We start from the raw sequence: 25,765 nt of genomic DNA, 5'->3' as shown, positions 1-25,765 counted from the left end.
TAGGTCTTTTCTCTTATAATATCCACCATAAATAATCTTTCTTTACAATGGAAGAATTTGAAGCCGCTACTTTAATTTTTTAGGATTTTAAAACACCTAAAATGGTTAGTTTTGGGGTTTTAATATTTTTCTTGTTGATTTATATAACCTTTAAAATGACATGGATATTATGTGTAAAAGAATTAATGATAAAATTTCCACGTCATTCATTAATAACCACATTATCAAACTCTTACAGCATGTTTGGTTGGGGGAATAGGAATGCATTCCCCCAATTCGGTGGCCCCCACCTATTCCATTGTTTGGTTGGTTGTAATGGGCTATTACAGCCTTATTCCATGCAGGGTTATTCGACGCAAAACTGTCATTTACCATTCGGCACTCTCCCCACGGAATAGCTATTCAGAATGAAAAATTAGGTCTGAGTTTCAACTTTACCCTTCTCATTTCTTTCTCACGTCTTTTTTCATTCTTCTTCCCATTTCCTTCCAATCTTCTTCTGGGTTGCAGGGTTATGGATGCCCAGGTCTCTCCCTCACTGGAAGTGCTATTGCTCTCACATTGCTATTGGTTTCCTAGGGTTTTTGTTTGTTTTTGAAGGACAAACTAGTGAAGTTAATCTCATGTTGAAGATCTTCAAGAAGAAAACATCTCCCAAAGGTATTTTAGGTTTGATTCCATCGTTGCTTTCTTGCTCTCTTTTTTCTTTTTCCTGCATTTTGCGGTCATTCTTTAATTGTTCACTTCCTTTGTTAGTTCTGTTTCACTGTGTTTTTCATTATTTTTAAAATTTTCATTTCGTTTTTTTTGTAATTCCAGATGCTTTGCGGACGAGCAAGTGAGAAATGGCAGTTGCAACACGAGGTATGTGTTTTTAAAAAAATTCTATATCTACTTCACATAAAATCTTTGTTGCTGGAGCTTTTTCATTTCTCCTAAATTATACGAATCTGACATCTGTGTTCTGCAACATATTTGATTTGAATGAGTGATTATGATTCTCGAAAGGTAAGGAAAAATGCTTACCTGAAAGTTGAATTCTTAGATTCTGGATTGAAGTTTGTTCATTCTTCCGTTGGAGCTGAAGTTTTATGTGGAATCATAATATGCTTTGTACCCTTTTACTTCTACTTCTTGTTTTAACCCCTTTCTTGCATGTGATCTTTGTTGAGACAATTGATTTAGAAAAAAAAAGAGTGCAAGGAATTTGGCCGTTTGTGTTTTGGAATTAAGCTTAATTACTAAACTTGCTATTTTGAACAACCACTTCCTTTCGTGATATATACTGTGTGCTGGAATTTTCTTACGTCTTCGTCTTCTCTTGTAGACTTCTCTGTCATTCGTGTAATTAAATGTTATTCATGGAGAACTTGCAACTCGTTTTTAGCACATTAGCTCTACTCTGATTTGTTCAGTTGCTATAGTAGTCTGGGAGTGATTATGCTCAGGCCATGTTGCTTTGGCTTTTAATTTTCCAATAGCACAGCTATTTATTAGTGTTAGAGATGTAATCTTTATTGCTATTGCCTTTCCTGAAAGTGAATTAGAGATTGGAGTAAGAAATTGATGAATGGTAATAAGAAGAGGGATAAAATACAAATGCATCTATGTTACTTGTACTCAGATATGAGTGTTGGTTAGGAGTATGTATGGATTTTTTTAAAGTTTTTTCATGTATTTAGAGGATCCTTAAAGGTCGTATCTTCTCTATATTTGTCAAACATGAGTGTTAGACACAAGTACTTCAAGAAAAATAGGGAGTCCTAACAACATAATAAATGTACGGCATTTGCAGAGTCCAGTTTATTAGTTTACCCACATGCGATACTCACCCAAATCCGTGTAACATAGGACCCGACTACTGCTAGTGAGCTTTTGGTTATGTAATTATGTGTCTGATTTTTCTTTCCAATGTTGTATTAGATTCTAAACTATTGTTTATTTTTCCATGTTATCTTGTTAGTCTGATTAGTTATGGTAGTCACGTTAGAGGTCCCAGAATATGGTTTATTCTAACCTTGAGAAACTACTAGAGAGCAGATTATGGTGTCTGGCTCCAAACGAGGACTTGGTACATCATAAAGGAGCCGGTAACTACCGAAAGAAAATGTAGTCACTGCCCTAGAACAGGTGCAATATGGTTTTTCTGTTTATTTTGACGACTTATCTGATCTTAACATGTGCTTAATGATACAAAAATACAATAGAGTCAAACTTGTCCTGGATCACTATAGTATAGATAAGCATGGATAGATGCAAATGCCAGTATCTGTCATCTTCATAGATTTCTTATGGGGAATTAAGTTAATTTTGTGATTCAGGTCTTGAGTGACCCTCAAAGAAGAGCAATTTGCCTTGCACCCTTGAAGAGCTGTATACTGGTTCAACAAGGAAGATGAAGATCTCAAGAACTATAGTTAATGCATAGGGTATGAATCTTCATCTCATACATGATCCTCTATTGCATTTGCTTGACTAAAGTTTCATTTTGATATACTTTTTAGTTTCTGCAAGTTGACTATCACAGCATGCATTTTTTTATGAACTCAAGAGAGGAAAATAAAGACAATAAATTATATTTTCGATCGAATGGTGGCTGACGAGTTTATTTCTTTCATATTCTTTGATATTGTGTTTTCGATGCTTGCATATTGTTTTCATGCTAAAAACTATGAACTCAACTGAGATATTCTCACCTTAATTACACTGTTGTGATGATGGCATCATTATTGGTAGCTTTATATTTTTGATCTTGCTGATCGGACAATACTTTGGATCTTTACAGGCGACAAGCATAGGAATTAGAAATATTAACCATTGATGTGAAGCCAGGGTGGAAGAAAGGAATAAAGATTACTTTTCTAGATAAAGGAAATTAGCAGCCAAACCAGCTTCCAGCAGACCTTGTAGTTGTAATCTAACTACTCTTGATGGCGGTGGTGGTGATGACACCATTTTCTAATTAACTTTAGGTATCCTATCTTTGTATAGTTTTTGTAAAGATGAGCTAGATGTATGAAAAGAACCATATATACATAGTGGGAAGTTGAAACCTCATCCAGTCAATGCTGTTGTATGTGAACTTAATTGGCTTTTGCAATGAAAAAACCATGAATGTATGATAGTGGATTATGACATATAAACTAATGAAATCATGTAACTTTTTGTTAATATATGAATTTTATGTTTGAATGTGAAATATAATTCTCAAGTTATTTATTACTTCTAATATTTTATTTTTTATTGTAGAATAATTAAATTATTTGTTTCACTAATGATATTTTAGCACGTTAAATATGTATTGCAGTTTAAAAATAATAAAGTAGATTATATATTATTATTTTTATAGTATTATATATTATGATTTTTTATTAAATTATATTTAATAATAATTATGTTAAAATATGATTAAATTATTTATTATTTATTATTATAATAAATAATAAATAATTTAATCATATTTTAACATAATAATTATTTTTATAGTATTATATATTATGATTTTTTATTATATTATATTTAATAATAATTATGTTAAAATATGATTAAATTATTTATTATTTATATTAATAATCTTATTAAAATTTAATAACAATAACAATAATTATCTATCTAAAAAAATTCTGCTAAGGGTATTCTAGTCATTTTACTTTTTTTTCTTTATGTTATTACAATATCATTCCATTCAACCAAACACAAGAATATTATTACAGTTCTATTCCATTCCATTCAACCAAACAATTGAATTACTATTACAGTTCTATTCCATTACAGCTCTATTCTATTACAGTTCTATTCAATTACAGCTCTATTCTATTATAGCGAACCAAACGTGCCCTTAGTGATTTAACCAAATTGGACTCATAAAAACAAAAGTGATAATTTAAGTGATCATTTTGTAATTTTTTAGAGTTAGATGGACTAGCTTTAAACTTACTAATAGTTGGATGACCATTTATGTAATTTACTTAAGAAATTTAAATACCAAGATAAAAAAGTATAATTTAGTTATCAATTTTTGAGTTAAGCCCTAATTTTATATTCTCACCTTATAAAAGTCATTTTGTACTCTATAAGGGTGTAATTGAGCTGAGCTAAGCACAAATACTGCCAAGCTTGAGCTTGAGTTCGACTCAAAATTCAGAACTCAATACTTGGCTCGAGCTCGATTGGACATTTATTTTTAGCCTTGAGTTAAGCTTGAGATATAATTGATTAAGCTTATTTATTAATTTTTGTATTCAAGCTAAAACTCAAGCTTAGTTCAATAATTAAGTTTAATGTTAATAATATGTATTAAGAGTATTAACATAATTTAATAATATAAAAATATAAAAAAACTCGATAAAACTTGCAAGCCATTCGAGTCTAAATATTACTAATTCAATAATTATAAATAGAATTCGATTTTTTCAAATAGAATTCAAATATCTACTAAATACCAAATCTCATTTACGCCCTAAATCCTTAAATATAAACACACAGTGAAACATAAACTTTAATTTTATCCTTAAAATATTCAATCCCATCACTAGCAAATTAAGTGATCGATCTCATCACCATTACTATATTTAATTTCACCGGAACCGATCAAATTAACCCTGAGCGTTTAACCAAATCTAGTAAGCTTGCAACCGCGACAACTCAACCGAAAACTGAGAGGAGAAAGCTATTTATTTTTATTTTATTTTAGTTTAGTTCTGAAAGAAACTTTAAAGATCCAATTCGGTTCAAGGCTTTTACAGATCTACGAATCATCCAAATATATCCTATCTCATTCTCGATCTTATTACTCTCCTTACCGCTACTTGAAATATTGAAATTAATTCAAATCCTTACAATCCATTTTCAACCAACGCTAAAACCCTAGCATTCGGCGAGATCCGAATTCCCAAAAAATGGATGCTCCGCAAGGCGGATCCGACGGCGACAAAACCAATCCTTCCTCTTCTCCTGTCTCCGTTGTCTCCAATTTCTGGAAAGGTATCATCAAGTTTAGCTTCATTCGGAATTATTCTTCTTTAAGTGTTAATTTTGTTTTGTTCAACCATTTCCATTGGAGTTATATTTAGATGTTAACTAATCAGGCTGCATTTTTTGTTGAAAATCTTGACCGCTTTTAGTTTGATTTTTTACTCTTTTTCTGAGGGTGGGAGAGAAAAATGAGACACGAAATCAGAAGAGGTTGCCATTTCTATCCATGTTAAAAAAAAAACAAAAATCAATCTTCCAGAAAATTGGATAGTTTTGGAAGGAGAAAGTGTGAAAGATGAGTCAAGTACTGCAAATTTTCAATATTCTCCAATTTTTTTCGTCTGCATCTGTGATGGTTCCAGCAAAAATAATTAGGAAAAGAATTTTTATCGGTTTAGACTGTTTTGTATTATTAAATTGCGCTTATATAATTCTTATTTATGATAGGATTATAAATAGAATCAGTAACATCTAATTAGTGATTGATGAGATTTGAATTCTTAGTGAATTCTATAATTTATGGTATTTTTAGTTTCACCTTATGTTTATTTCCTTTTTTTATATTAAATCATTTATAAAAAAAAATGTATTTATACTTCAGAAATATAACCTAAAAAATATACGGTAAATTATCAAAATAGTCACTTTTGTTTGTCTTAGGTTACATTTTAGTCACTTATGTTTGAAATGTTACGTTTTAGTCACTTACGTTATCGTATTGTAACATTTTAGTTACTGAGTCGTTAATTGTCGACAATACTATAACGGTAAGTTGATGTGGCATGTTAAATCATCATTTCAAATGAAAATTTTAGGTTAAATTCTACAATTGGTTCCTATATTTTTTCATTTTCAACAATTTAAAAATTTTCTTTTATGTTCTTCTAACTTTTTTTTTCATTCTCTTACGCTTCTCCCTCTATTTTCCTCCCTTCTTTATTTCTTTTAACATAGTTTTTATATGCTTTCCATTTGTAACTAGTCCACAAGCTCGCCTCACTCGAAAAAAATTAAATTGTTCAAAAAAATAAAACATAGAAAAACTACGTTGAAAGAAATGGAGAAGGGAGGAAAACAAAGGGAGAATCATAAGAGAATGGAAAAGAAAGAAAGTTAAAAAAAAAACATAAAAGAAAAAAATTAAATTGCTCCAAACGAAAAAATATGGGGACCGATTGTATAAATTAACCTAGAATTTTTGTTTGAAATGATGATTTAACGTGCCACATCAGTTTACTGTTACACCGTTAATAGAAACTAACGGCTCAGTGACTAAAATGTTACAACATGATAACATAAGTGACTAAAACGTAACATTTCAAACATAAATGACTAAAATGTAACCTGAGCCAAACAAAAGTGACTATTTTGCTAGTTTACCCAAAAATATAATAGTAATAACATTTATTCTTGTGCAATATGCATGACTATGTGCTGGTATAATCAAATAGGAAACTAATTATTCTTGGGATGAGTATTAATTTCCTTTATGTCTTTTTTTCTCTTTTACAGAATTTGATCTGGAAAAAGAGAAAAGTGTGCTTGATGAACAAGGACTCAGAATAGCTGAAAATCAGGAAAACAGCCAGAAAAATAGGCGGAAGCTTGCTGAGAGTACAAGAGGTATTGTTTGCTCCTACATGTATGGCATGTTTGTGCAGTAATCATAAAAAGACTTCAGCATTCTTTACAAGGATGCAGGGTAGCCTAATGATGCTATGTTTTCTAACATTTTACTGTTGAGTTAACATACTATTTTCTAGGTGCATGTTGATCCATGAGTGCCAAATCCTCAAGTGTCTCATCCTTTTTATTTTTCTTTAAAAATATTATTATTGTTATTATCATGATCATTATTATTATTGTTATTATTATTGTTATTATTATTATTATTATTATTATTCAAATCAAAGAACTCTATCAAATGCAAAACTGCTAATAATTTCCATTTTTTGGTTCAGTTACTGGGAAGCAAAGTAAGAACAGAAGGTTGAGGGAATGCTAATTATAGAGAAAAACTTAATATCAGTTACTTATTACTGTGAAAGTTAGACGAGTTGAAAATTTTCCCTTTTTCTTAGCATCCATGCTCATTGATTTCCTTTTGCTATAGGTCTACTCTGTATAGAGAAATGCCTTAGTCAAATTCATTGTTTCTCATCATAACAGATTTCAAGAAAGCTGCGCCAGAGGAAAAATTAAGTTTATTTAATTCATTACTTAAGGGCTACCAAGAAGAAGTTGATAATCTTACCAAGAGGGCAAAATTTGGCGAGAATGCTTTTCTTAACATCTATCAAAAGCTTTATGAGGCTCCTGATCCTTATCCTGCTCTTGCTTCAATTTCTGTAAGTATTATCTGTGATATATGGTACTTATAATGAGATCCCACTAAAATTTGCATTCTATTAGTTGAATGCCTCCCTCAATTCAGTTTTTAATTGATTGGAATTCTTTAATGTCGACCAATGAATTATTTGTCTGAGATGTTAGGTAACACTAAGGTTCAGACATACATTTTTGGATTCAAATTAAACAATGCTTAGGGGTAGTATTTTGGTGGCACTAATTATTTAACTGTGTGCAAATGGTTTCAAATATTATCATTTTTTTTCCATTAGGGGGGAAAGAGTAAAACTATCAAATGAATTTCTATAATAACTTTTTTATGCAAAATTTTACGCTAGTGTATCTAATTCTAGCTTTGAAATGCATAGAAGCAATTTCACTTGGGTTACATCAAACAACAATCTTTATGGAACATAGCACGAAAAAATAAAAAATTTAACATGTTATTTGTTTTTGACATTTTTTAAAATTTAACTGGGAAATATGTTATCATTCCTAAAATAAAAGTATGCATGCATATACCATGTTGTAGTTGAAAACTGTAAAAATGTTGACAGAAAAAAATTATCATTACATTATCTATCCTCTACTCCCCTCTATGTATGTAGCTCCAGGTCTTCCAAGCAAAATTATCTCTTTTTATGTACTTTTTAATGTACTACATGTGAGTTTGTTTCATTGGATTCACATACTTCTTCAGGAGCAAGATCTAAAAATCTCTGAATTGGAATCTGAGAACCGGAAGATGAAAGTTGAGCTTGAAGAGTTCAGAACAGAATCAATGCACTTAAAAAATCAGCAGGCAACGATAAGAAGACTTGAAGAGCGGAATAGACAATTAGAGCAGCAGGTTAGCAGTGCTTGGTTTGCTAATAAATGTATTTTCAGTAATGCAGTGTTGTGTTTTTATGTTTTGTGATCTTACTTAAACTGGTCTTTTGAACTGGTCATAAAGTGACTATGATGATAAAGTGACTATGATGATAAAGTGACTCCAAGAACATGGCCAGAAATTCAAAAAATAAATAAAGGAAAGACTTGTAGTATATATTAATAAACAAACATATAACATCAATTCCTCAAGTAATTAAAAATAATGCTTGGTTGAATCTATTTTTGTATTCATAGAAAGCGTTGGCTTGTTGTCTTAAACATGACCTTTTCCATAGAATGTGTTATAAAATCTGAATTTTAGCCCAATCCCCAATCTCTGGTTATTTTCTTTTATATTTACTTCTTTTCTTCATTCTAGAAGTAGGCATATTTGTTTCAGTTGTTGGCATCAAGAAATTACTTGTCATCACTTTGAAACTAATGTCAGAGACTTGCAACATAAAATTGATAAGTGATGCATGTCATGGATTAGTCTTTCCTTTATCTAGTTGAATCTCTATCTTCTTATGTTTTTTCACTTCTTTTTACATTTGGTTTGTTTTTCTATGGACAATGAAGCTAAGAGAGTGGCTTTTTTTTATTCCGGTTGATATTCATTTCTAGGTCTATGTATTCTATGTTCTACAGCTCTATCTGTCGATGTTGCAAGATTTGGCCTCATGCTGAATCTAAAACAAATTAAAGCACATGAACTATACGGAAAATAAAACATAAAGAAAGTAAAGAAGCAGCCAAATCTCCGAAGTTCATATTTGTCAACTTTAATGTGCTAAGCATGTAACACGCATGAGATCAAGAGTCATTCCTTAACTCCAAGATGTAGTGATCTTGAGTTTTCAAATAACCCATGCCTTCTTGAATACTAGGAAGGAATCCAGACATATGAATAAGAAAATCTTCTTCAAGGCAGGATTGTCAGGGCGTGTTCCTAGGCGTGCCTATGCCTTGTTCCTTAGTGTTAGGCAACAAAAGTGCCTTGGGACCGTTCTGGTTGAAGCTAATTTGATTAGGTGCACACCTGATGTGCCTAGGCATGCTTGTCTGCAAGGCAATAAGCATAGAAAAAGCCCACCTGATTGAAGTTCTCTCTAATTTCTTTTCGAAATACAATAGTGGCATGTCATGTCATGTTTATTGCATGTTGGCTTGCCTTGCTTTTAAAAGAAGAAAAATAGAGGGCTGACTTAGGATGTTGCCTTTTATTATCTACATCTAGGTTTAACCATTGATTTAGTTAATTTGCCTTGAGATATAATCTTACACAGGAGAATTATGATTATGCTGATCATAATTATAGGAAATTAACTTTTTTTATTTGGTTACAAATGTGGTTTAAGATGTAAGTCAAAGGATCTAATGCTTATTTCTTTTTTTTGATTTAAGATGCATGTCAAAGAACCTAATGCTTACTTTTTCTTGCCGGTTCAATGATTGGGTTCATGTTAGAAATTTGTTGTGATGAAAATCTAGCGAAATGTTTTGGCAATGTTCCATAATTCTTATCTACACAGTTCTGGCAAGTTAAGCATCATTGCCTTCAAGTTTTCCCTCGCTATTTTCCTTATCTTTATGTTTTCACCCCTTCAGTTAAATTATTTTATTTTTGAAGTATACAGCTGAATGGTTAATCTTGGCCATGCATTCAGATGGAGGAAAAAGTGAAAGAAATTGTGGAGATGAAGCAGCGCAGTTTAGCAGAAGAAAACCAGAAAACTCTAGAAGTCTTAAAAGACAGGTATCTTTTCCTCCTAGTGGTTTTGGTGTTAGATATTCCTGTCTGTTGTCAGACATATTCCTTTCTTCATGCAAAAGTATTAGAATGTAGCTGCAAATTGCACCAGAATTCCATTATAATAGTTGGTGTGTAAATAGCTCTCTTAATGAACCTGTTCTTTAACTTCTAGTATTATGTTCCCTGATGTATATAAATTATATACTTCATGCAGGGAGCAATCTTTGCAAGATCAATTACGGCAAGCTAAAGAAAGTGTATCAAACATGCAAAAACTGCATGAACTTGCACAGAGCCAGTTGTTTGAACTTCGTGCTCAGTCAGGTGAAAGGCTGACCTGACTGTTCTGTTCTACAAATCTGTTATTTGACTCCATTAATTGTCAAAAGAAATTTTTTTTCATTTGTTTTGTTATGTTTTCCACTCTCTGGGATTATGTGCCCTTGCTTCTAGTGTCTTACACTGTCTTTAACCATGCAGAGGAAGATAGGGCAGCAAAGCAATCTGAGGTCAACCTTTTGATGGATGAAGTAGAGCGAGCCCAAACTCGGCTTTTTAGTCTGGAGAGAGAGAAGGTAGATTAAAAATATAATTTTTTAGCTTATTCTGACACAATAAACATGTCATTCATTTAAGATCTTGATTTGCCAATATGAGAGCAGATGGGAGTATAGTTGCATATGGCAATTGATACTGACCTAGTTAATAAAAAGGACTGCTGCGGCCTTTCTTCAACTTGGAACTATTTGGCTGCATATTAATCTCTGTAATAATTATTTAATTAAAGGCTTCAAATTCTGCATTGTGCTACTTATAAATAAATCCTTGAACCTAGTTAATTTAGTTAAGCAGATCATGCTTGCAATTTTTATTCTGATATGCACTGTAGTGGATTCTGCTGACATAGTGATTGCAGCATATGAAGATTTTGCAAGCATTATTATTTTTATTTGTTTAGTTGGTATATATAAGTTTGATGTTCCATGTGGGTAATTGGATGCTTTGCAGGGGCTTCTACGCTCACAATTGCAGTCAGCAAATGAAGAGTCAGAAAACAAGAGAAGGTAAAGTTCTCCAGTACCATTAACTGTGAAAAGTGCAATCCTTTCTAGCTATTATATTTTCTGAAAGAAATGAGTGAAAAAGGTACTTGTGTCTATTATTATAGGCTTTAACATCTGATACTTGATAACTGTTTTCATGTTTTATTTTACAAGGTTTTTACATGTCATGTGAAAGTGTGTAGTTTTGATTGTCATTGGGGTCAGAAATTTTCTGTGCATTTGCAGAAGGTCATAAATACAAAAACCTTTTTGGTCTAGGACGCCCACTCTTTAATTTCTTAGTATATGTAATTTGTTGCTGAGAAGCTTTTATTTTGGCTCTTCTCTAATCACATGTTCCTTTGCCTCTTTAAATTTCTTCCTTTCTTCGTTTCATATATAGCTAGGCATGCTTGAATCTCTTGGGTTTATCTTTGACAGCTGGCTGTATAAACATTTTTTGTGGAATTTGAAATGTCAAGTTTCCCCTTAAAAACATCATTTTATGTTAAGTAAAGGCCGGATAGACATTGTTAGTGGAATTTGAAATGTCAAGTTTCCTTTTAAAAACATCATTTGATGTGAAGTAAATATGTTGTATGTTAATGAGGTATAACTTCTCAGCAATTGTTTTCTTGTCTCTACATCATATCATTGCCTTCTATGCTGGTCAAATATTGTTCTATATGTGGTATGTGAACAATTATAGTAGCTCTTTGTTCATTTGTGTTTATATCCATTTTTCTACGGTTCCCATTTTATATTTGCAATGTGTTTTTCTCAATTGATCATTTCTTCGACACAGTGATGTAGATTCAAATGCCATACTTGAAACCTCCCTAAGTTCCAAAGAAAAGATAATCTCTGAGCTGAACATGGAACTTCACAATATTGAAACTACGTTATCCAATGAACGAGTGCAACATGTCAACGAGATCAAGAAGTTGAATTCGTTGCTCAATGAAAAGGTAGAAAACCTTATTGCTATTTTTTCCTCCCCCAATTAGTGCAATGTGTACTAACTGTACTTTTTTCTAGTCTTAAAAAATTGGGTAATTATGCCATTTATGTTTCACTTTAGTTATGAAACACCATGTAATACTTCTCTTGGTACTTGACATCATGTGAAACATCATTTTTGCTTTCACCTAAACATTGTAACTACCTATGATAACGAGAAGTTCTAGGTTGAGCCTTCTAGAATAAGCATTCCATCAACTTCAACTACACAAAACATTACCCAATTACACAAATTAGTATAACTTTTGTTATGTTTTGTATAATTGCACTATTAAACAAAACATACTCAATTATACAAATTATTACAACTATTGTAATGTTTTGTATAATTACACAAAACATTACCTAATTGCACAAATTGTTACAATATTTGTAATGTTTTGTTTAATTACACAAAACATTGGCTAATTACACAAATTATTACAAATCTAATAAAGTTCTGTGTAACACGAATTGCATAAAACATTATCCAATTGCACGAACTATTACAACTTTTGTAATGTTTAATGCATCATTGAAGCTGATTAACATTGAAGCTGATGGAAGGCTCATATAAAGGGGCTTTTTTAAATTGTCCTCATGATAACAGAATGAAATCATAGGTGTTAATGTTAAAAACAAAACCAAATGGGGTGTAAGTGCAATTTGCCCTTTAAAATTCAGTAGTTATTCATTCACAAAAAGTTCCAAGATTATGGTTTTCAATTTGTTCCTTTCCTAAGTGTTTTGGTAATTAATATTTTCTTCACACTCAACACACTACCTTTTGATAACAGAGTGAAACCATGGGTGTTAAATGTTAAGAACAAAATCACGTAGAGTATAAGCACAATTTACCCTTTAAAAGTCTATAGTCTGTTCATTTACCGTTGAATTTCAAAGATGAAAACATAAATCAGATGAATAATTTTAGAGAGGAACACTGTTATTTTCTCTTCTTTCATAAACATGAAGCTGCTAGAATTTATAGGAGAAAAATGACATGTTTACCACTAGTTTTTCGATAATTCTAGTATTAATCAAATCCCTTAAATTGAGATACTATCAAATTAAATCTTGAAATAAAATAAAAATAAAACAAGAGGGATTCTAGGAAAATCCTTCATAATCTCTTTTTTCAAACGATGAAACTAGAGAAATTGATTCCTAAAGTGTAGGGATTAACTATGGAATTCTAACCCCCCTTCAAGTTAGAGAATATATGTTGATCATTCCAAGCTTGGAATTCAATTCTTGAAAGAGCTTTTGTTAGAACATTTGTCCCTTGGTGATGAGTAGGTGTGTAAATTAGGTTCAATATTCCAGCTTCGACCGTTTCTTTTATAAAATGGTGATCTAGTTCAACATGTTTGGTTCTATCATTATGAATAGGATTTCTAGCAATACCTCTTGCTGCAAAATTATCAAAAAACACCTTTATCAGCTCTCTTGTTGAGATCCTTAACTCTTGAAGTAACCTTTTCAACTATAATCCTTCACATATCCTTTGAGCTAAAGCTTTACACTCTACCTTGGCACTAATCCTAGAGACAACAGACTGTTTCTTGCTACAGCAAGTTACCAAGTTTCCCCATACAAAGGTGCAGTAGCTTGTAATTGATCTTTCATCTATAATGGATCTTGCCAATTAGCATCCAAGTGGACTTCAACTCCTTTAGTTGTTCCTTTCTAAAAGAATGTTCTTTTACCATGAGTCATTTTCAAGTATCTAAGAATCTGATAAATTGCTTCAAGATGTTCTTCATTTGGTTTGTTCATAAATTGACTTAGAACACTAATAGGGAAGCTTATGTCTGGCCTTGTGTGGGACATGTATATAAGCATTCCTAAAAGTCAATATCTTCCTATGTCAAATGGTGGAGTACCTTCTTTGAAACCTTTTTTATAATTTGATTCCATTGGAGCGTCAGCAAGCTTGCAATTTGACATTCCAATTTCTTTTAGTAAGTTGTACTTTCGTTGTGAGACTACAATACTTATCTTTTGAATTGGCAACCTCCATGCCTAGGAAATATTTTAATGGTCCTAGGTCTTTTATCTCAAACTTCTTAGCAAGTACTTTCAAGTAGCCCATTTCTTCATTTTTATCCCAATGACAATGATATTATCAACATAAATAATGAGAATAGAAACTTCTCAATTATGAGAGAATTTTGTAAATAGGATATATCATCTTGACCTTGGGAATACCCATAATTCTTGGTTACCTTTGTAACCTGTCAAACCATGCTCTAAGTCACCTTTGAGAAAAGCATGGTGTTTTTCGAGAAAAGCTTGAGACCATAGAGAGACTTTTGAAGCTTATTGTCTTCATTTGTTTTGGCTCTTGTCTCAAAGCATGTTGGAATTCCATGTAAACTTCTTCCAAGTCACCTTTGAGAAAAGCAATTTTTATGTTTAACTAGTCAAGAGGGCCGTTTGGATTAATTGCTAGAGATAGCAAAACACAAACAATATTAAGCTTTGCAATAGGAGCAAAGGTTTCTTGATAGTCAATACCATAGGTTTGAGTAAATCCTTGGGTAACAGCCCTTGCTTTGTAGCGACTTACACTCCCATCTAGATTATGTTTGACAGTGAAAATCTGTTATCCCACTGGTTGCTTCCTTTTTGGCAAGTCTAAGAGTCCCCAAGTACCATTCTTTATAGGAGCATTCATTTCTTCTTGGATGGCAGCCCTCCATTTTGTTTTTTTTAAAGCATCATGAATATTCTTTGGAATTTCTACATTGGATAAATTAGTAGCAAATGGTCAATATTTTTACGAAAGATTATATAATAGGAAACAAAGTTGTAGGTTGGATGCTTGGTACATCGTCTTACACCTTTTCTCAAACCAATAGGAATACTAAGATCATAAAAAATATTCTGATATGTGTTACCTAGAACATTTGGACTTGAATTGGATTCATGGTTTTTCTCAGGAAGTGTGTAGTTTTGTTTCCTCTTGAGCCTTTTTCTACATGGAATAAACAATTAGTTCTTTGTCAACTGCAGATTCTGCAGGATAGGAATATGTGTGTTAGTGTCTGGCTTAGCTTTTAGAGGATTCATGGTTGTTGGCTTGAGGATGGTTGTTGGGGAATGGAGGTTGTGGGAGGAATGGTTGACTCTATTTTAGGTGAGATAGATGTGGCGGCTAAAAACTACATTCTTGTATTGTAGAATTGTTCTCTCCCTGAATGGAAGTTTTTGGACAATATGGTTGATTTTCAAAAACTTAATATTTGTAAAAGTATAGAATTTCCTAGTTACTTGTAACACTTGTAACCTTTTGGGTGGGAGAGTAACCAAGAAAAAGACATTTTATGGCCTTTGGATATAGTTTGCTTCGATGTTGTTGATGTATATGAACAAACACTATGTACCCAAACACTTCTAATGGTAAGGATGAGATGAGTCGAATATCTGGGTAGGAGAGAAGAGACTGGCAAGGTGTTTGAAATTTTAGAACTCTTGAAAGTCTCCTATTAATTAGTTATGTGGCTGTAAGAATTGCCTCACCCCAAAAATGCTTGGGAGCTCTCATGGTGAACAGAATGGATCTGGCTACTTTTGGGAAGTGTGTGTTCTTTCTTTTTGTTGTCCCATTTTGTTGGGTTGTGTCAACACACAAACTTTGATGCACAATTCATTGATCTATAAGATATTCTCCAAGTATGGAATTGAAATAGTATTTGGCATTATCAAATAGAAATACCTTTATTTTTGTTTGGAATTGTGTCTGGATCATGTTATTGAAAATTTTAAAGATGTTGCCTGCCTTTGTTTTTCTTTCGTCGAGTATACCCAAGTTATTTGTGTGTGATCATCAACAAATGAAACAAACCACCAAGCTCCTGAGGTGGTGTTGACTCTAAAGGGTCCCTATGTGTAGCACTTTGAATCATTGCAAAAGGATGGGATGTTTTATACCCTTGGATTGAATAATTGTTTCTCACATGTTTGGATAATTGACAAGCTTCACATTGGAAAGTCTCAAGATTGGTTTCATTGAAAAGTGTCAGGAATAATCTTTTTAAATACCGGAAATTGGCGTGACCTAACCTATATTGCCACAACATGATTGCACTATCGTTATTGGAAGGAATTGAATAAATTGGGAATGACACACTACTTGTAGTTTGAGTTTGTTCTCCAGGAGTATTAGGACTAATAAGAATATAGAGCCTCGAAGGTTCTTAGCATTGCCAATCATTCTCCTTGATTCCTAGTCCTCAAATTCACAAAGAGTTAGTAACACAATTCATATATTTGGCGAGTCTGCTAATGGACGAGCAAATGACAAGCAAATTGGGAACTGATAGCACAAATTTTAAAATCATTCTGTCAGTGATAACTATTGATCCTATCCTTGCCACTTTGGACAATGTACCATCAGCAGTACAAACCTTTCAGAGTTTGGTCTGTTAGTAGTAAATAATGTAGCTTTACTAATTATATGATCTAATGCACCTGTTTTTTTGGGGTGCTCAAGGCCATAGGGAAATTACCTATTTTAGCAATGGAGCATCTTCCAATGATATTGTCGGTAGCCATTCCGAAGGCTGGGCCTTTTTTCGTCATAAAAGAATCAATGTTCAATCGCTGATACCATGTTGAATTTTAGAGATGAAATTACAATTGAGCGATTAATAAATTATAGAATTTCAGAGATGAAAATAGAATTGAGATGAATATTTTCAGAGAGGAAAATTTTATTATTTATCCTTATTTCATAAATATGAAGCTGGTGGAATTTATAGCAGAAAAATAACATGTTTGTCACTACTTACTCCTCAATTCTAGTAGTAATCAAATCCCTAAAGGAGATGCAATCAAATTAAATCCAGAAACAAAAAATAAATAATAAAACAAGAGAGATTCTGGGAAAAACCTTCTTAATCTCTTTATTCAAGCAAGGAAACTAGAGAAACTAATCCTTGAAGTGTTGGGATTAACTTTGGAATTTTACATTTACAAATAATTTTTATGATTTGCTACTCAACATATTTTACTTATTCTTATGGAAACCAAAGCATAATTATTAGTTTATATAAACTTTTACTGAGCTTGGAGAATTTTCATCTATGGTGCTTTATTCAATGTGTTGGAAATAGGACTCTGATTAGAGTTGACGTTATTGAGTCACTTATCTTTATTTCCGCATTGGTTTTATATTTGTTGAAATGAATGTTCTTTTATTTGTAAGAAAGGACTTTTTCCCCTTATATTTCCTTTTTTCTCTTCTATGCAAATCAGGATGTTGCTCTTGAGGAGATGAAGAAAGAACTTAAAGCAAGGCCAACAGAAAAGTTGGTTGATGATTTGCGTAAGAAAGTGAAAATTTTGCAGGTAAAACCATCCTTTTAAGGGTTTCTTGGTTACGTAGATCTCCATGGGCTAATTAATTTTCAGTAGGTACCAATTTTTAAGAATTTTGCGTAATCAAGTTTCTGAAATAAAGATGGTTCTAAGTTCTCAGTTTTTACCAATTCCTTCAGGTAACTAATTCTCTTAGTTGTTTTGCTTGTACTGTACCTAGTGATGCTAACTTCCAATCATAAAAGAATTAGAAGAAACTCCCTTTGATTGTTGCTTTTACTGGCTCGCATTTTACTTTTGAAGCAAAAGTAGATGTGCTTTAATTTTTTAGACAAAAAGAAATGAAATTTTTAAAGATTTGAAGTTAAAATCTTAAATCTTCTTAATAGCATAATGTACTATTCTACTTTTATATAAATAACTTTTCTCTAAATTGTAGCCATTGGCTCTTTTTTTTCCTCCCTCCCTCCCTCTCCCTCTATCTCTCTTTTCAGTTACATATGATGTTGCCTTTTACTCTTCACTTTTACCTTTTAGTCTATGTTTCTTGACTCTTCATTTTTTTTTGAAGTGCTCATGTGCAACACTTACGTCAATAAATGGGTATGATGCATATGATATCCAATAATCCTCCAAATACATGGAAAAACTTAGAAAGATCTGACCATAGCCATGTCAGACACTTACCCGCATCACACACACACTGAAGTCCGAGTAACATAGCTTTTAGTAACTTTAGGAAGCAAGGAGCAAGTGGCTTTCATTAATTCCCATAGTTGCTCGACTCTTGAAGAGTATATGTTTTTTAGCATGTGGGAATACTTGATGTTTCACTTAAGCATCTTTTTACAGGTGACTTGTAGCCATTTTAGTATCTTTTTGTTGAAGAGGGTATATAATTGCCAATTAAGGATCAATAAGTATGTTGAGGATGAATTGGTGTTTGATTTGTACTCAAACTTGTATACTTTACATCAAAAGTCTGTTTATGTTGCCTTACATTTTTATATGTAAAACGAAAAAAGAAAAAATTGTTGTCTGTCTTGCTCTGGTTGTTGCAGTTTACGCATGACTTTATATTAATTTTTTCTTGTTTCTTCTCACTTGATAGCATCTCAATGTATTTCTCATTATTGACTGTATAGGCAGTGGGTTATAATTCAATTGAGGCTGAAGATTGGGAAGCAGCTACCAGTGGGGAAGAGATGAGTAAAATGGAATCTCTTCTTCTTGATAAAAATAAGAAAATGGAACATGAACTTACACAGCTGAAGGTATGTTTTGGTGCTTTGCTTCCTAGTTTTTCTTTTTCCCAATTTTCTCCAACAAAGATAAATATAAATAGATCTTGTCCAGAGGAAACTATACAGAAGTCGATATCTTGTGGATATCTGCAGTTATCATATTTCATTGACATATATGGAGAATTTTGGATATTAGTTAGATTTTGATGCTTTTGATCTGTTTTAATTATCATGTACTAGTTGTGGTCATGTATCTTTTACTGGTTTTCAGGTGAAACTTTCCGAGAAAACATCTTTTCTGGAAACAGCTGAAGGCAAAATAGTAGAACTCGCGGAAAAGGTTAATGAACAACAAAAGCTGATACAGAAATTAGAAGATGATATATTGAAGGTTTGGATTAATTTCTTACAAGATTCTGAAAATGGCAATTTTAATCAGCTTCATTATGTTCTTACAGCATTTTCCTTAAATGACTTCCTGGCTGCTGCATATTTGTGAATTCTCTTTCATAGTGAAAGACTGAAACTATCAGTCTCTATTTTGTTCCATCCATGGATATAATGATATTGGACTATCTGAAACAAGACCCGCATACTGCAGCCTTTCCTTTTCATCCGCATCTTTTTATCTTCAATGCAGGGTTATAGTTCCAAAGAAAAGAAAGGAACTCTTTTTGATGATTGGGATCTTTCAGAGAGTGGAGGGAATGAACTTTCCGAGGTATTTTTGCTTCTGTTTGTTACTCTACATGTATAACTTACCAGAAAATATATCCTTTAAGATAGAATTTTTGTATCAAAGAAAATAGGAATTTAATTAACATGGTGTTTGTACTTGCTTCTGTTTGTTACTCTACATGTGTAACTTACCAGAAAATATATCCTTTAAGATAGAATTTTTGTATCAAAGAAAATAGGAATTTAATTAACATGGTGTTTGTACTTTTATACTTGCACATTGTACTCGGTCATATTTTCTATTTAAGCTTCACTGCTTAATCCTGTCTTGCTTCATGTAATTTTTAGCTATTCTTGCCAGCATGAAGTATAATTACCTGGGAACTTGATACCTCAAAGTGTGCGGTTTTGGGAAATTTATTAGATTCTTTCTTAATCTTTTACTTATTCATTTATTATCTTCTTTTCCTTTTCTTTCCCTTTCTCTTTTCCATTTTTTGTGCACGCGCATGGGAACAAGTGGATAATTACTCAGATAAAGGGTCCTCTGTCAAGAAGTCAGATTGTCCAACTTAAGCTGAAAAATTAGATGTGTGTACAGAATCTGTGTCAACAACACTTACTGAGTTTCTTCATTTTAAATGTTAGGTTAGGAAAGAATTTAGTGTCATATGTCCTATGTATTCATTGAGTGCAGCATTACCTTTTGAGACTGTTGGGCCACATATGGAGGTATTGTTGAAAGAATCATGTTTCTGACTAGTGATGTTCAGTTCTGTATTTAAATTCTTGATATCATGGATCATAGTAAATATTTATTGACAGGAAATGTTTTGCAAGTGAAGTAACTCAATTTTCACAATGAACTCTGATTTATTATTTCATTTCCTATTATGGAGCAGAACACAGATCAGAAACAAGTTTCCGCAGATCAAGACCAAAGCTCAATGCTGAAGGTGATCTGCAATCAGCGTGATCGATTTAGGGCACGTTTGCGGGAAACTGAAGAAGTATGCCGTCCACCTTTCTGCGCATACTTGCATTTTGTTTCAATTTTTGTTTAATGGAATTCTTATTATATGCATTAAGTTTATGGTTTCTGCAAAATAACGTTGTTGAATGTTCCTTATCTTATAGGAAATAAGGCAATTAAAGGAGAAGATAGGGGAGCTAACAACAGAACTGGAGAAAACAAAAGCTGATAATGTTAAACTTTATGGAAAGATTCGTTATGTCCAGGATTATAACCAGGAGAAAGTAATTTCTAGAGGATCAAAGAAGGTACTTGTTGCTTTTAGTACATTTCATGATTCTCATTAGTGACTATAGTATCATATCTTGAAGCTGTCTTCTTGTATCTGATCACCTTTCAGTATGCCGAGGATCTTGAAAGTGGTTTCACCTCAGATGTTGAATCCAAGTACAAGAAGATATATGAGGATGATATTAATCCCTTTGCAGCATTCTCAAAAAAGGTTGGTAAACTTGAGCTCCATTCATGAAATATGTAGCTCTGTCAGGTTCACATATATCACGTGATCTAGTTTAGTTTTGAACTTAGGCATGTAGAGTTCCCTTTGTTGTTTGATTCATTACAAATTTACAAATTTTAGAAGAGAAGAAACTGTGGGTGTTCACAGGCTTGTTTTTATTAGATGAACTAAATCAACTTAATTTTCTTAGTTACATATCTTCAAGCATAAATCAGATTTTGTATTTGTGCCATACATTCCATCATACATGCAATGAATGATCTGATAATTCTGGTTTCTTTTGGAACAATGCTCAAATATTCTTTCTCTTTGCAAGTATCAAGACTGATTCAAAATAAGATGTTGATACACACCCTTGTCCGTTGCTATGAGACATATTTTTATCAGGCTAATATAAATGAAGAAGAATTGTCCTTGTAAAGCTTATTTTAGTTGGGAACAAAGTTGAACAGCCAAGACATGCAAACTCACAGCTTTTTACCGTCCATGCCAACTCATATGAAAATATCAAAATAATCCAGTTAACATTTACATTCATGGAATCTTCGAGTTCAGGTCACATTTCTATTCATGCTGTTTGTTGGATATAATGGAATAATCAATTTCATTTATTACATAGGAGAGGGATCAAAGATACAAGGAGCTGGGCTTCAGAGACAGAATCACACTCAGCAGCGGACGTTTTCTTCTGGGAAACAAGTATGGTTTTGTTTCATCATCTATTGCATATACAGTGTATAGTATGCTTTATTTGGCAGGATCTCTTGTTCCATTTCTTTCATTTTTCTTTTTGAGTGTATGCACATTTGTAAAGGTGGCAATCACGCTGGTAGATTTGGGGTGTCTAGCATTGTGACCAAGGTTGAGTTTAGGTCTCTGTCTTCTTTCCACTTCATTATTTTCTTGAGGATAGTCACTCTTAAGCGGGTGAATATAGGTTTCACGTAGGTTGGGGTATGTCTTATAGTAGGCTCAACTTTTTTTCTCGTTTTACTTTGCAAACAGCAAACCGAATAGTAATTGGATCTGGGGTTTGGATCATTTAACGCAGGATGATTGTGTAAGGTAGTTGACTTCATTCAAATGCTTATTATAGGTCAACTTTGGTCCGAGTGTTGTTCCCTGTCTAAAAATGTGCATTTGTAAATGAGCAGAATTTCTATGTGCATGTACCTTTACATTCTTTTGGGTGTTATATCCCTTCTATATATCAAATAAGAATAGTAGTAGCACATTTTTGTTGGCCCGTAGTTAAATTAATGTGGTCACCATTGTATAAGGGAGTCTGACGCAATTCTCTCCGTGACGTGTGGACGCAATAATACCTGCTTGCTTAGAAAGTTCGTTGATTTGCTAATGAAATACTTGGTTTGTAAGTGCAGGTGTGCTCGAACATTTGCATTTTTCTACACAATTGGTTTGCATATCCTAGTGTTTACTTGTCTATACCGAATGTCCGCTCTAAGCTACCTCAGGTGATAACGTGCCCTAATCATTACTATAACTAAGCCAGATTTCCTTTCAGATTAATCTGACTCTACATGTATTTTTTGTTAATGCAGCCATGGCTCTGAGGAAACTGCCGTCGTTGAGAAAAACTTGAACCTTCCGCGTGGATATTAGTGACATCTACCCTTAGCCATTTCTTCATTTATGGTTTGTTCTTGTGAGAAGAATATGGCATTGAAATTAAATTTACAGACTTAATAAACTGTACATGTAACACAATCATGTTATGTTCAAAATAGCTAATAATATACATCCATGTCTTTCGATCTTAAGTTTGTTCTCAACTTGGGTTTGTTACGCCATCCTAATTCCAGTGCACGTATTTTTCTTTTTAAAAAATTGAGATTATTGTCTTGAAAATGGAGGTGAGGAAATTCGATTTCAAAATATTTCTTTTTGAAGAAAATGCCATCTGATAATAATAAGATATTAAGGGGAAATACAAAGTCTTGAAACTAAGAAGAGATAACGCAAAACAGGAGGTTGAAAAAATAATACTATCGAAGAAATGAGAAGTCTGGGTAATCAAAGTCACAAAGCTTCAGCCAAACATTTCCATTCTTCACTGAGTAGACACCGAATCCAACCATTAGCTAGTTCAAGGTGTGTAAATACACACCATACTTTTTACTTATTTTAATATTTGTTTTATTTTTTGTTCTTATTCGTGAATACTATAAGTGGGTGACCTTCACTGTCCTTTCTTTTCTTTTCTGATGAGATTACTTTGGCTTCTTCACTCTAACTTCTCTTTCTTTTTTTCAATAATTCATATTTTTTTCTTTTTCCTAAACTTTTCTTCTTCATAACTCTACTATTTAAACTTTAAACCCTTCTAGATTGAGGGTGGGTGAGGCAGAGTAGACGGTGCTATCCTGGGGCTGAAGAATCTGATGGTCTGATGGGTGTGGGACTGTGGGGGGTGAGGGTCACGGGTAGATTTAGGACATTAGCTTTTAGTTTTCAAAATTTTAAATTTATTTTTATTTATTTTTTTCTGCTTTGGTCTCATAGTTGAAAAGAACCAGACTTTTTTATTATTGGATCGTTTTTCCAGCTTGACCTAATCCAGGGAGTTCAAAATTTCCAAAAGCCGGTTCGACCGGTTTTTCTGATACTCGGTTCAAAAGGATTTTTGCTGTTGAACGGACTGGTTACTTTTCCAGTTCCCAGTTCGACCGGCCAGTCCAGTTTGGTTTTCAAAATATTAGTATTTAGCCTTTAACAAACATGCAACAAGCGAGTTCAAATTAGCTAACAATCGCCAAGCTTGTTTTGCTAAGAGAGCAACATTAAACTTTTATATTTTCATATTTATGAATTGGTTTGATCCTAATTAGAAGTTATCAATTTTCAAATATGATAGATGTTGTTTCTATATTATTATAATTTTTTTATTTGAGTTGGTGTCATAAGTTAATCGGATATTAATTAAATTTGTAAAGGTTTAAAAGTTATTATTTTAAAAAATAACAAACATCTTTACTATAATTAAATTATTGACTAAATTAGTGTCACAAGCAGGATAGTCAGTACTATACCGGTGGACTAATCACTTTTTGTTTGGGTACTAGTATGTACCCGTATTGATATGTTTTGATGTATCTATTTGGATTTATCGATATTGACATGTTTTAATGTACTGTTTTGGATTTATTGATTTTTTAAATATTTTTTTACATATATACTCATTTTTAGTTTTTTGATAAATTATATATGCATTTAAATACTTTTCACATATATTTATAGTATAATTTTTTAGTTTCTTAATAAATTATATATTATTTTGTTAAAAAAAAATTATGTATTACATATAGATACAAATACATCTCCATTACATTCATATAAATATATTTATATGTAAATATAAGTTTAAAATTATTCATTAAGTTCAATAATTTAATTTAATAGCTTTTAATTTTAAATATAATTATAGAAAACTTAAAGTGGTTAAAATAAAAAATTTTAAAATTTTGCACAAATCAATAGGAGCCGGTATGCACCGATACAAACTGATATTGACTGAAATAGACCGAAACACACTGAAATGGTTGAGACACATTAAAATTTTGACCAAAGCAAAACAAAGACTACTTGGTACTGATTTAAACTAGGGGTGTGCAAAACTCGAATCAAGTCGAAGAAATTCAAAGTTTGAGTTATTCGAATTGAGTTGTTCAAACTTTTAAGGGTTTTTTTTTTAATTTTAGGGTTAGAGTTAGAGTTTTTTGTTAAGAATTAGGGTTTAGGGTTTTAAGAGTGAAATCGTGAAAGTTTATATGTAGATTTGAGGGGCCGCTGATGTGATAACGCGTCTTATAACACATAATTTCATATGTCGTGCTGGGATAGAACCATTACCTCAGAAACCCATCCTATTAAAGTCAGGCTTTGAGGTGATAGTGCTTGATACGATCATGGGCTGAAGTTTAAGTGGAGGTCCCAATCGGTGGCCATGATACGATCACGGGTTCGAGTATAACTAGGGGCCAATTGACAGTCATTATGTGGTCACGAGTTTAAGCTTTTTGGATACCTGTAAATGATGCCTTACATATACCATGCATAAGATTGAAGCCATAATCATCGGGAAAAGCAAAGGGCTTTCTAGTGTAATCAACATATATTTTTTTCTATTTCCAGGCCGCTAGTATCTTTAACCTTTCATTCTTAGCTGAAGGTTGACACCGAGGTGAACACAAGAGGACTCTTAGGCAGAGAGCAGATGTTCTGGCACAGTAGAGGTCAAACTCGAGTTGACGTGACAACAATTGTAGTTATTAATGGGTTATTTAATAACAACAACCATTGTCACCTCGAAAAGGGCATCACTTTTACTATATCGCAATAGTCGTTCCTCGCTTGAAAGTCCTCTTGCTTCCACGGCGGTGCCGACCTTTGAATAAGAAAAAAAGGTTAAATATACTAGCTACATGGAAATGGATAAAAAAGTTACACTGATTATAGCAGAAAGCCCTATATTTTTTTCCTATGATTATGCCATCAAACTTCTATATAGTATTTATAAGGCAATATCTCTGGGTATCTGAAAAGTTTGAGTTGGTGCCTGCATAATGACAGTCAACTGGGTCCCTCATTATTGTAACAGTCCGTTTTAAGTGAAATTAGAACAGTGGTTTCGAGACCACAAATCCGAGTCTGTAAGAAAAATTATTTTAAAATTATTTTATGGTCTACCATGAGATAAGAATATCGTATAAAACTTTCTTTAAGAGAATTTTATCGGTTACATGATTAATTGATAAAAGGAAAAGTTGAATTCTAGTAGCTAAAAGGATAAAAAAGGGCTATGTAATTCAAAATTGGAGGTCCTTATATGGCAAATAGACCATTAAGAGAAGTTAGTAGATAAGTATGATGATTCATCCATGGAAAATTTAATAAAGAAAAGGACTAAATTGGAAATTTGAAATAATAAAATATGATAAGTTAATTAAATAATAAAATATCATCTTTTTCATCATCTTTCCCAAATTTTTTTATGGAAACCCTAGCTAAAAGAAG

At 32.5% G+C, this 25,765-nt stretch overlaps 1 protein-coding gene and 1 long non-coding RNA gene across 3 annotated transcripts; both read left to right on the top strand.

Moving 5' to 3' along the window:
- The first annotated feature begins 333 nt into the window (after positions 1-333).
- On the top strand, positions 334-3,168 carry LOC107892019 (uncharacterized). 2 transcript variants are annotated; one of them, XR_001682408.2, is made up of 5 exons: positions 334-419; positions 511-660; positions 820-864; positions 2,322-2,429; positions 2,786-3,168. It is a non-coding gene; the product is annotated as an uncharacterized lncRNA (long non-coding RNA). The 2 variants fall into 2 exon arrangements; XR_001682406.2 differs by having other exon boundaries at positions 343-660.
- Positions 3,169-4,496: 1,328 nt separating this feature from the next.
- LOC107892018 (protein CASP) lies at positions 4,497-22,512 on the top strand. The gene is made up of 19 exons (XM_016816980.2): positions 4,497-4,983; positions 6,487-6,597; positions 7,144-7,322; positions 8,024-8,173; positions 9,864-9,952; positions 10,164-10,273; positions 10,430-10,524; positions 10,958-11,013; positions 11,798-11,960; positions 17,254-17,346; positions 18,462-18,590; positions 18,832-18,951; positions 19,201-19,281; positions 20,141-20,248; positions 20,376-20,519; positions 20,612-20,713; positions 21,351-21,430; positions 22,114-22,206; positions 22,294-22,512. Exons 1-19 carry the CDS (start codon positions 4,899-4,901, stop codon positions 22,352-22,354), a joined length of 2,049 nt encoding a protein of 682 aa, XP_016672469.1. The 5' UTR covers positions 4,497-4,898; the 3' UTR covers positions 22,355-22,512.
- Positions 22,513-25,765: the final 3,253 nt, after the last annotated feature.

This window comes from Gossypium hirsutum, chromosome D09 (genome assembly GCF_007990345.1).
Source record: "Gossypium hirsutum isolate 1008001.06 chromosome D09, Gossypium_hirsutum_v2.1, whole genome shotgun sequence".
NCBI lineage: Eukaryota > Viridiplantae > Streptophyta > Magnoliopsida > Malvales > Malvaceae > Gossypium > Gossypium hirsutum.
Note: the sequence above shows the minus strand (reverse complement) of the source record. Positions and strands in the feature narration are given on the sequence as shown.

Coding starts and splice junctions, on each gene's coding strand:
- LOC107892018 (XM_016816980.2), top strand. CDS start 4,899: ATGGATGCTCCGCAAGGCGGATCCGACGGCGACAAAACCAATCCTTCC. Junction 9,953..10,163: donor CTAGAAGTCTTAAAAGACAG/GTATCTTTTCCT, acceptor TACTTCATGCAG/GGAGCAATCTTTGCAAGATC. Junction 17,347..18,461: donor AGAAAGTGAAAATTTTGCAG/GTAAAACCATCC, acceptor TTGACTGTATAG/GCAGTGGGTTATAATTCAAT.